Source organism: Cebus imitator, unplaced genomic scaffold (genome assembly GCF_001604975.1).
Source record: "Cebus imitator isolate Cc_AM_T3 unplaced genomic scaffold, Cebus_imitator-1.0 Scaffold487, whole genome shotgun sequence".
Taxonomy (NCBI): domain Eukaryota; kingdom Metazoa; phylum Chordata; class Mammalia; order Primates; family Cebidae; genus Cebus; species Cebus imitator.
In genome coordinates, this window is record NW_016107802.1 from 319,636 (window position 1) to 331,594 (window position 11,959).

The window sequence follows — 11,959 nt, forward strand, 5'->3', positions numbered from 1 at the left end:
GGGGCTCCTGTTTGTGCAGGACACGTGCCCAGGTCCTCACCAGCAGCTCAGGCAGAGCCTGGAGCCAGAGGCACATCCCCTACCCACCTGCCCTCCGCTCTGAGTCAGGGGAGGCAGGACCTGCCCCTGGGGCCTGTCCAGGCAGTTCTCCCACTGCAGGTGAGAGGGGTCGGCTGGGAGTGGGTGGGCTGGAAGGAGCCCTGGAAGCAGGTGGGGGCCCTTGGAGGCCTCACCCCACAAACCCCAAGCACATGTGGGATGTGGCAGTCCTTTATTTAGAACATTGCAGGGCTGAGGGACCCTCAGGGCAGCCCTGAGCTGAGGACCCCCATTCCACTGCAGGGCAAAAAGGGACCAGGCCCAAGGAGGCCACCTTCTGCCCAAGGTCCGAAAGCAGAGAGGGTCTTGCAGGCGGCCCAAGGGCGCCGAATCCAGGTCCCAGAGCGCAAAGCCTTCCTCCCAGGGGGAGGCAGTTTCCCATCCACCGACCAGGCTTCCCTGGAAAAGTCCCAGCACAAAAGCAGCAGAAGCAGGCAGCCACAAAGGCTCGGAGGACAGCAGGCCACCGGGCGCGGCAGAAGGAAGCTGGGAGCCTCACTTCTGGGAGAGGATCCTCGCAAACTCCTCGTAGTTCACACGCCCATCCTGGTCCACGTCGGCCTCGCGGATCATGGCATTCAGCTCCTCCTGCGACAGCTGCTCCCCCAGCTTCTCCATGGCCTGCTTGAGCTCGTCCACGGTGATGTGGCCGTCGCCGTCCAGGTCGAAGGCACGGAAGGCGGCCTGCAGGTCCTTCAGGCCGATCTTGTGCTTCTTCACCGCCTCCAGGAACTCCGGGAAGCTGATTTCGCTGTCGCCATCGCTGTCCAACGTGGCGATGAGCTCCCTTATCTCGTCCTCCGTGAGATCGCTTCCCAGGGAATTCATCACCTCGCTCAGCTCCTGGGCGTTGATAGAGCCGTTTCCATCCGAGTCGAACTCAGAGAAGGCCTGCTTGTACTTGGCCACCTGCTCAGAAGTCAGCTCGCCAGCCATGCCTGCGTCCCTGCACCTCGTGGAGCCTCCAAGCTACTGCCCACCGGCCCTCACCTGCTGCTCTCAGAGCTCGTGGTCCAGAGTGCAAGCAGCCGCAGTGATCCGTGGCAGCGTCTGTCCCAGGCAGCCCTGCTTGGCATGGAGCCCCCTCCTTTTCTGCAATCAGAACAAAGGGAGGAGGAAGGCTCCCCACCCTCCAAATGCCCGGGGGTGAGAGCCTCCTCCCAGGGAGGGACAGATCAGCTGCAGACAGGAAATGCAGGAATGGGGGTGGGAGGGCTCTTAGGTGCCCAGGAACTGGCATGGGGTTGGGGAATGGGATGGCTAGCCTGCCAACCCCTCCTGGCCTTGACAGCAACCACCTCCCTCCAGAACGTTCTGTCCAGTGGCCAGTTTCCCCTGCAGCTGATTCGCAGAGATTCTGAGCAAGCCAAGGGGTTCAAGACAGCTTCTCCAGCTTCACAAAGGCCCAGCCTGGAGAGGGAGAGGGCTTGAAGAGATCTCCCTCAGGGGTGCAGTGTTTGGCATTTCCATACCCCTCTCCGGAGCTAATGCCTAGCTCTTGCCCTGAGACTGGGGCTGGTGGAAGGGAAGTGGGTGGTAGTATTGATTCTGCAGGGCGCAGCTGTGGGCATCGTCCAATTCCCAGTCAAGGGTCTAGAGACAGAGGATGGGGCTCGCTGCCTTTAACTTCAAGGAAGCAAGGGACCAGGGCTGCCTTCAGAGCCGCAGCTGGTGCTGAGATGTTGTTTATCAAGTGAACATGATGTGTGATTTCAGAAGAGAGGGAAAAACTTTTTTTCCCAGAACACGTTTTTTCCAGTCTCCCCAGAATACTCCCTTTGAGCTCAGGGATTCCCAGAATTCAGTTCCATTGCCAAGTCCAAGGCTCCCGGTGCAGCTTCCTGCCTCTGGGGAACTGAGTGGCAGCTGTTCCGTTTACAGGGGGTCAAACGGCTGCAGGTGGAGCCTTGCTGCAGCAAGACATGGGGGCCTCAGTGCGCAGCACACCCCAAAGGCGCAGGCAGGGGCAGGAGGAGCAGAGCCGGTGGCTGCCCAAACTTGGCCTTCCTTGTGGTTTTACTAAGTGTTGGCCCTAAGCACAGAAACCCCCCGGGAACCTACTGGGGCCCTCGGTCTGGCCTGTTCTCTGGAAGGAAATCCCTGGGCCCACTGCCTTGAGCTGCTCTTGGGGCAACAGCTAAGCTTTCGGGAGACCATCCCCAAGTCCTTCCATCCATGTGACCTACAGTTGTGAAGGGACATTTGCCTTGGAGTCCCCAAGATGACTTTCTCAAGAACATCCCCTCCGAGCTCCACAGATTCCTATTCTTCTTCCCAACCCCTGCCTGTACATAGGGAACAAACTCCTTCATTCTCCTGAGAAAGCTGATACATCCCACCTCCCTCCTGTTCAGCCCATCACATAGACCAAGTATGCTCTGCTCCCCTAAAGTGCAACCAGACAAACACCTCCCAGCCCCTCAGTGCTTCCCACGCTCCCCAAGGGAAGCCAGAGACTGGGGTGCCCAACCACTCACCCCATGACCCACAGCCAGTCCCCCAGGGCCACGTGAGGGGCAAACACAGAGCAGTGAGAGGAAGGAAGCTGCCCCAGCCAGCCCTGCTGTGGCAGCTGCTCCCTGAGCTGTGTGCGAGGGGACAGAGGAAGGGTGGGAAGGGCTTGGAAGAGCTGCAACAGAGGGAGAGGCTGAGGTTTGCAGAGAAGGAGCTCCCGGGACCCAGTGAAAAAGGGAAGGTCGTGGTCAGTAGGGAGGGGGTCACCTCACCGGAGTTCAGGGGGACCCAGCATAGAAAGAGCTACAGAGAGGAGGGTCCCAGTTGTCTAACTCATTTTATAAAGATGTCTTGAAGATTTTCTAGCTCACCTCAGTAGTGGAATAATACAGAGGCCTCAATAAATATTGAGTAACCAATTTCTCAATGAAACTGACAACCGGTTTTGGGTGGAGAATGTCGGTCCAGCCAGGAGACGAGGCCAGAGGGGCGTCCTGCCTGGCGAGGGCCTGGAGAGGGTGGGACTCTGAATAGCTGGATTCAGCCCAGCTCCTTGTTTTATTTCCTTAAAGAATACCTGAGGACTTAAATCTGTATTTGCAATTTCCTTTCCTTCTCATCTTGTTGATGGGACCTGTGATTAAAATCCAGATGCTTAATAATTATTTCATATCATTTTTCTCAGGTATTAAATACTACTTTGCAAACAATATTAGGAGACTTGAGCTTCCAGTTTCGTCAGTGATGTGGAAACGTGTGTCTCAATATCCTCATCCATAAACTAGGATGATGCACCCACCGTATCTGATCGGGTCGAGCAGGATTGGAGTATTAAGTACAGACCCAGCGGCCGGTGTTATTATCCTACGATAAACCTCATGGTCAATAACAAGCTGGTTCATGTTCGAGGCAAACCTACCCTTGGGAAAACATGTACTTGAAGGGTATCTCACATTTTTGTGATTCTTCCTCTCTCGATTGAACTGCAAAAATCAATTCAATTCAGTTCAAGCCAAGGCTCAGAGCGTTTGCTGACTTTTCAGTGTCAGCTCCAAACAGAGGCAGTTCCAGTCGGAGCAGAAGCATCTGTTTAGAAAAATCCCATTACTGGGTATATATCCAAAGGATTACAAATCGTTCTACTATAAGGACACGTGTACACGAATGTTCATTGTAGCACTGTTTACAATAGCAAGGACCTGGAACCAACCCAAATGCCCATCGACGATAGACTGGATAGGGAAAATGTGGCACATATACACCATGGAATATTATGCAGCCATCAAAAACGATGAGTTTGGGTCCTTTGTGGGGACATGGATGAACCTGGAAACCATCATTCTCAGCAAACTGACAGAGGAGCAGAAGATCAAACACCGCATGTTCTCACTCATAGGCGGGTGTTGAACGATGAGAACACATGGACACAGGGAGGGGAGTACTACACACTGGGGTCAGTTGGGGGGAAATAGGGGAGGGACGGTGGGGGGTGGGGAGCTGGGGAGGGATAGCAGGGGGAGAAATGCCAGATGTGGGTGATGGGGAGGAAGGCAGCAAATCACACTGCCACGTGTGTTCCTATGCAACAATTTTGCATGTTCTTCACATGTACCCCAAAACCTAAAATGCAATAAAATAAATAAAAAGGGGAAAAAAAAAAAAAAGAAAAAGCCTCAGGCTGTCTCGTCGTGAGGCAGGACGATGGTCATTATTCTCTCACAGTGTCCCGTAGGGAAAGTCCCCTGACTTCTCGCTGGGTGCTTCCCAACCCGGGGTCGTTTCCTCCCTAACGCATTCTCTTTTCAGAGCATGTACCAGCACAGAGATCATTTGTTCCATCCGCCCCACAGCCTCCCGTCGCAGTATGCAAGCCGTCAGCTGCCTTGGCTCAGCCTCTGTGGGTGAAGGTTGCACTCCCTTCCTTTGGGGTCAGCACCAGGGACACCAAGGACAGCCATGCACGAGTGACCCCCATCACAGAGGGCGTGGCACAGCCCAAATGGGGGCTCCCAAAAGGGGACAAGATGGCATTTGTCGTCACACCTAGACGAGCTTGGTCAAGCCCCTCTGCCTTGGCGGTTTAGCACAGCAGCTGGGTGTGGAGCCTGGCTTTGAGGAGGGAGAAACGCCTTCTTTCCAGCTAAGGTGCACTGCCGGGCGATGCCTCCTGCGCGTATCCCTGTGTGAGCAGGGGCCAAGGGCATCATCTGTCCTCCACCCCATGAAGAGCCCGAAGCAGGGGTGCTCAGCCACTGGCTTTATGTCCCACAGCTGAGCTCCCCCAACCCAGGAACCCCAAGAGAAGCAAACCCAGCAGAGCGGTGAGGAGAAGAAAAATGCCCCAGCCAGTCCTCACGTGTCGGCTGCCCCCTGAGCTGTGTGCGAGGGGTCTACGAGAGCTGCAGAAGGCTGGGAAGAACTGCAGCAGAGGGAGAGGCTGAGGTTTACAGAGAGGGAGACAGGGACCAGGTAAGAAAGAGAAAGTCATGATCAGCACAGAGGACGGAAGTGAGGGGGTCGCAGGGAGATGGTGTTTTGTGATTGAGTGCTGGAAGTCGGTTCTTCTGCCCTCTCCCTCGCCTCTCAGCTGAGCTCCTCATGGAGACACCAGCTATCCCTGACACCCTGGAGGAGAAAGGGGGTCTCTTTCATTGAGGAGGATTGAAGACATCCGCACTTGCTGTAGGAAGGATAGAAACCTCTGTAAGGTGGCTGCACCGGTCCCCAGAGGCAGGAAGGGGAGAGTTATCATCAGTCATGGGACTGCCTTGTGCAGTAGCTGTGTGCACATGTGCTTTTGTGTATGTATGTAGGTGCGTGGTGGGCAGGGGAGGTGTGCGGTGTGTAGGGGAGGTGCGCGTGTGTAGGTGTGGGTTTGTGTGAGCATGTGAGTGCAAGTGTGCCTCGTGTGTGTGTGTGTCAGGAGGAGTTATGTAGGGTGTAGGGTGGTTGTCCTTCCTTCAGGAGAGGCCAACTCTAGCTTTCATACCAGACTGACCCCAAGAACAAAAACACCCTCTGGCACTTCTAATACGGTTTAGCTCCTCAGTGCGGAGAAACCAGTCAAACAGGTCCCGGAGCCTGGACCAGAGCAGGGACTCCTCTCACAGGTCTGTGTTTGCAGAAACTGATCTCACCTGGGACCTGTGCACAGCCCGACCTTCTCTAGGGACAGGGCAGCCCCGGGGCAATGAAAAGGGGCTATGTGGAGGGTGCAATCTGTGGAAGAGAACGCCAGGGACCCAGCTACACAGAGCTCATCTCCCCTGCAATTATCCTCAGCAATGAGCAATAGAAATGGTGATTGCGCCGGCTTCACAGGTAGCTAGCTCCAATACCCCTGTCCTTGATGCTCCCGCACACCACGAACCTCTGCTACACACTACACACGTCCCCTACACACCACGCACCTCCCCGCACACCGCGCACCTCCCCCGCACACCGCGCACCTCCCCCGCACACCGCGCACCTCCCCGCACACCGCGCACCTCCCCCGCACACCGCGCACCTCCCCCGCACACCGCGCACCTCCCCACACACCACACATGTTCCCAACAGCGTGTGGTCGGATCACTGGGGTCAGCTCCCGGCTTCTGCACTTTGCTACCTGTGCGGCCTGGGTGAGCTGCTCCACCCCAAATGCTGCGTGCTTCCTGGTGAAGAAGATGGTACCAGTACGTGCCTTATAGTAGCCTTGAGAGGGTCAAGGCCCTGCAAGAAAGCCTCTGCCCAGCACCTGGCGAGAGCAAGCACTCAGCAGGCAGGAGCTGCCCGACCCTCCTCCACCCCCACCCACACCTGCTCCCTGTTGGGTGCTGCTCCAGGCTGCTTCCTGGCCAAAGCAGACGTACCCTCACTGCATACTCAGGTGCCAATTCTAAGTTCTCAGGGCTTCAGCTGAATGAAGAAACACCTGATATCACTGATGCCATGGACGGCATTGGCCTTGCTGTCCACTGCACTCCTGGCATCTGCCATATAGACCACGTGTGTGGAACACGCTTGACAGAGGCACATAATTCTACAGGAAATCGCAGGGTGAAGAGCTGGAGGGTAGAGAGCTCCGTTCTAGTCCCTGTCCAATCAACAGTGTGATTCTTAGGCTACAACAACCTGAAGTCATACCAGGGTGTTCCCTGGGCAAAGGGCAGAGCCCCCATTCCCTCTCCTGGGAGGATGCTCGTGGATTCTCGGGGGAAGAGAGGCGCTGGAGCTGGCGTGGGTTGCTATTTATACAGTGCCCGCAATCTGTCTAGACTTGCTGGGTTACTTGGCAAAAGCAGTCCTCCCCCAGACTCTGACCCATCAATGACACACCTGGGAACCTGGCAGGACACCCCTGGCTCTGTGTCCCAGACCAGAGCCTGCTCATTGGTCCCCACCCCCGAGCCCTGGTTCTTGAGGGAGGTACTTACCCAAGAACTGAAATATTTTAACTTGGACCGTGTTGGAAATCTAAGGTGGATTATATGTTTTATTCCCCATCACCATAAACAAATTAGATGGAGTATAATCCCAGTGGTTTAAAAATGATACATAAGACCCTCTATTCACTGCGCAGGGGTTTGCATGGGGTCTGCCATACGTGAGACAGTCCCGGTTGGCGGTGATCTCCCAGGTGGTCCTTCCCACCTGCTGTCGTGGGGTAGGTCCCTCTTCCTCTCCCTCTCCCGTGGGTCTTCTCAGCATGTCCTGTGCTCCTCTTCATTTCACAGCTACTATTGGCAGAACTTTTAAGGCAGAACTCAAAGTTGTCAGGAAAGAAAGAAATTAACCAAGCTTGTAAATCGGCAGTGTTCGTGAAATAACGCTAAGAAAGCAATCATTCTGAGGGTGGTGCTCAGGACTGCCTATGTATTTCAGGATTCAGAACCATATTCTGAAGCGTGAAGATTGCCGTGAGCCTGAATGCTGGACAAGGTCAGGGATGGTGGGGATCCTGTTCACTGCTGTCACACACACGTACAAAAACTCTTTGGAGAAGTTTAGACCTAAACAGCTAAATGCAAGTAGATGGATGCAAGTGAGAGGTGAGAGAGGAATATATTTAAATAATTCTGGAAACCCAGAAGTTATCAAAGAAAAGGTAGGTATATTTGAGTACATATAAAAAAGGGGAAAACCTTTTGTATGAGCAGAAAAAAAAAAAGACTATAGATAAAAATGATAGATCTTGGGGGAGATGATGATATACAAAGGATTTCATATACAAAGAGCTTTGAAATTGTCAAAACTACAACAATAACAATTCAATAGGAAAATGAGCCAAGGATGTAAGTAGCCAATTCACAGAAAAGCAAATTCAAATGGCCAACCAACAGTAAAAGACGCTAAACTTCGGCAGCAGAGGAGGAAGTGCAAACTGAGATATTAATGAGGCATCATTTCACGCCCGATCTAGCTGGCAAAAATTGAATTAATTAAAATACCTGCTGCTAGAGAAGATATGAAGACATTGTTATCCTTCCACATTGCTGGTGAAAAGGTCAGATTTGACGGCTTTATTCTTAGTAACCTGGCAATGTGTCATGTATTACAACTAATAACAGGATTTTACACGTGTGAACAAAAATCTAGGATGTTAATACAGGTTGCAGAGATACCGATAGGCAGAAGAGGGGGTGAAAAGATGGAAAAGGCTGAATGATATGGTCATTGTGTGTGTGGGGGGGTGTGGGAGTGTGCGTGTGTACGTGTGTGTATGCATGTACACAAGAAACTGGATGAAACATTTTTAAAGGATCTTTGTTTTGCTAAGTATCTCCTATTTCTTTTTCTTTTTTTTCTTTTTTGAGACAGTGTCTCGCTCTGTCACCCAGGCTGGAGTGCAGTGATGTGACCTTGACTCACTGCAACCTCCGCCTCCCGGGTTCAAACAATCCTCCCACCTCAGGCTCCCGAGTAAGGCCCATCCCAGGGAGAGCCGGAGACAAGGAGGCCCTGGGCTTAGGAGCTCTGGCTGCATCCACCGTAGAGAGGTTACAAATCCCCTTCCTGCTATGGGGCTGCTGCAAGAAGCAAAAGGGAAGGTGCCCGTAGCCTGCAAAGCACCCTACAAAGGCAAGGGACTGGCCTTCCCTCCACATTGTGAGTTCCACCTTCTTGAGATCCCAACCTCCCACCAGGAGCTGCGGGTGCTCAGCCAGTGGCCCGCCCAGTGAGTGGGTGGCCACTTGGAGGCTCTCAGGACACAACACCTCCACACCGTGGCTCTTCATACCCGATGGCACCACGCAAGGAGACGACGGCCCCGGGTCCAACACGGGCCAGGAAAGCAAGAGAGATGTGGGCATGTGGTCAGAGAGGAAAGGAGGCGGTCACCGTGCAGGACCATAGGGCCCTGTGTGGAGGAGGGGGCGAGCCAGATGGTGTCCTCTGCCCCTGGCACTTGCTCTCCTCTGCGCTTGCCATTAGGCACATGGGCCTGGCAGGGACAAAAAGGGCACCAGTTCTGACTCAGCGGGAACAGTGAGCCTGGGAGAGCCACCTCCTCCCTCTGGCCCGACAGCAGCCCAGAGGCCATGCCCCACTCCTGCTGACCCCACAGGCCCAGTCCCCTCGGTAGGAGGGTCCTTGTGTAGTTCCAGGGGAGGGTTGGCCGCTCCCCGCCTCTCAGGAGTTCTTGCCACAGGAAACCTGTTCTGCAGGAGCCAGCCTCTCTGCAGGAATGGCCAAGTGCCCCCTCCACGCCAGAGCAGGTCCAGGCACCAAGCTCAGCTTCAGGGCACCCTGGGTGGGGCTGCATCCTGGGAGGAGAGCAGGGCTGCCCTAGAGAAGGAAGAGGGAGACGAGGACAGGAGAGTCCTGTCCTTACGGGCTCCTTGGAGGGGAGCCCAGAGACGGGAACCCGGGCTACCAGCAAGTCTGGCCCTATGTCTAGGGTGGAAATGAAGTTAGGTCCCACGAGAGGCCACTGGCTGAGGTGAAGCCGGCAATGGCGGCGGGGACTGAGGGCCGGAGGATCCTCCTCCCAAAACCACCCTGCTGCCCTCCCACCCAGCCTCCGTCTTTGGGCCTCCCCACATTGCACCCTCTCCTCCCAGGACTCCCCACCACACCCTTCTCAGGCCATCCAGACACAAGCAGCCCCCTAAAGCAGCTCTGCCCCCCGCAGGCCACCACTGCCCTCCTTCACCCAACTGCACTTTGCCCCTGACCTCCCGAGGGTGCCTGTGTACCTGTCCATCTCCCCCACCTACCAGGCTGAGGTCCAGCCACAAGGCAGGGCTGTTCTCCTGGCCACCCTCGAATTGGTTGGGGTTAGTCACAGACAACACTTTGGGCAGTCAGGCCCACTGACTGAGAAACCTCACAGGGCTCCTGGCAGAGCCGCCCTTCACCCTACGCTCAGCCTTGCAGGGTCCACGCACTTGGACGGGTCGGCAGGTGCTGGACTCTGGGCTCAGAAGCAGGAGCGTGCAGCTGGCAGCCCAGGGCTCCCGGGGCAGGAGTCCCAGCCCTGCTCCTCCTCCCGGCCGCCTGACTCCGTTTCTGCGTGTGCCAGAGCTCAGCGCCAGCGGCCTGTGGAAACCTTCAGCCCTGTCTTTGGTCCTGGGATTTTCTGAGTGCAGGGAGTGGGTTGAGGGAAAATGTGCTTCCAGGTCAACGTGCCTTCCTCTCGCGTGGACATGCTCACCAGTCAGTCATTCATCAGTGACCCTCTCCTCCCGTGTCTGCAGCCAGGCCCAGGACAGCTGTCATAGTTAACCCCGTTTCAGAGGCTGGGAAGCCAAGGAATGAAAAGAAGGAGCCACTCCTCAGAAGAGAGGCTGGAATCAACATACAGAGCTGAGACCCGCGTGGCATTCATCCCACACCAGCTGCCCTGGGTCCAGGAGCTTCCTCGGGTGCGTCAGGCCCCTGATCCCAACCAGTGGTGCAGGGCTCCTCGGGCCCCTCCTTCCCCGCCCACCCGGATCGTTACCCAGGGTCCATCCCCCCTGGACTCGGACATCTTTCAAACCCCACTTCCAAGGATTCTATGCCTTTTCCACAAATATTTTTTCAGGTCTCTTCTTGGATCCCCCGCTCTCGGGTGGAGGTTTCATTGTAAAAGACACACATGTTTGCCGTTTTCCTCCAGCACTGAAGCTTCCCCAGCCACCACATCCCACTTTCTTATGAACCCAGATGTCCTCCGCCCCTCACCCCCAGCTCCAGTTTCATTCTGTTTGCATTTTTCTAGGACAGGCTCTACTCCCACAGCCCCTTCTCCTCAACTGGGTGACATTTAAGAAGCGTTGGCGTTGCTGCTGGCCCAGAGGCTGGGACGTCCTGGACCGGCCTGGCCACGTCTCCTCCTTCCTCCTCTCTTGGGATAAGATGCTCTCAGCCCTTTCTGCACCGCCGCAGCTTACCTTCCCTCTCCTTCCCACAGTCTGGTTGGGCCAACCGCGGCTTTCCCAGCCCCAGAGCTGTTTCTCCTTCCTGCTTCCTTCTTTCGGGAAGTTGCTCTCCCTTGCTCTGGAGCCTCAAGCTGACTTTCATGAGAAGTCACTAGTTCATAACTTCTTCATGATGGTGGGACACTGATGTGATGTCCACAAGCCCCCTGGACACAGCTCTGTGCTGGGTGCACGCTGGCTTTGGGGTTCACACCACCCTCTGTGGTGGGATTTCCAAGAAACCGCCCCTACCACCACCACCAGGGCCCAGTAAAGTCAGCTGCCACCAGCTTTATCCTGAACTCAAACATCCACTGTAGCTCGGCCACACTTCAGTGCCCAAACTAGGCAGAGCCACGTCAAAGCCACGGCTGCCCCCATTACCCGAGGAGGACAGGTGATGTGCCCTTCCTAGGTGCCAGGTGCTGTGCTATGGGCTTTGATGCGTGACCTCATTTTCCCTCTCCTTTTATTCTTATTAAAATAAGGGTAAGCAGGTGAAGTAATTGAGGCTTAGTGAGGTCACAAAACCAGTTCATCAAAGAGGTGGAAACGTGAATCTAGGTTTGCCTGATGCCAGAGCCCAGGCTCTTATCCAGGGCGCCCTAGCGTCTGCTCATTATCTGATAGCTTCACCTTTCCTTCATAAGCCGTGGAAGGCAAAACTCAGCCCCAGCAGCCCCGGACTGGACGGCGACGCTTTCTAGCGCAGAAGCCCAGCCCAAGGCCCCAGTGTTGTTCTGCACCCTCAAGTGGAGAAGCACATTCACAGCTTCCCCCAGGCTTGGCACAGGCAGGGGACTATGGCCAGGAGTGGGAAGGAGGGCACCTGCTATGCTGGGAAGAGGTGGCAGTCCAGGCCCGGCTCTGCCTCCCACCTGGTATGTTTTTATAATGGCATTTGTAGCCTTGTATTTTATTCAAGATAAAATGTTTGAAAGTAACCCATGCTTCTTTAAAATTTTTAGAAATATTCCAGAGTGTATAAAACACAAAAATTCCTTCCACACTTTCTCTCCACT

General features: G+C 55.0%; 1 protein-coding gene and 1 long non-coding RNA gene across 2 annotated transcripts in view; one reads left to right on the top strand and one right to left on the bottom strand.

The window, feature by feature from the left end:
* Positions 1-254: 254 nt before the first annotated feature.
* Positions 255-1,654, bottom strand: CALML5 (calmodulin like 5). The gene has a single exon (XM_017513160.2). It carries the CDS (start codon positions 1,033-1,035, stop codon positions 595-597), a length of 441 nt encoding a protein of 146 aa, XP_017368649.1. The 5' UTR covers positions 1,036-1,654; the 3' UTR covers positions 255-594.
* A 3,976-nt stretch (positions 1,655-5,630) lies between these two features.
* Positions 5,631-11,959, top strand: part of LOC108292330 — an 8,471-nt gene continuing 2,142 nt past the window's right edge. Inside the window, exon 1 of the long non-coding RNA XR_001820244.2 lies at positions 5,631-5,853. This is a non-coding gene — a long non-coding RNA (uncharacterized LOC108292330). The remainder of the gene's footprint in view (positions 5,854-11,959) is intronic.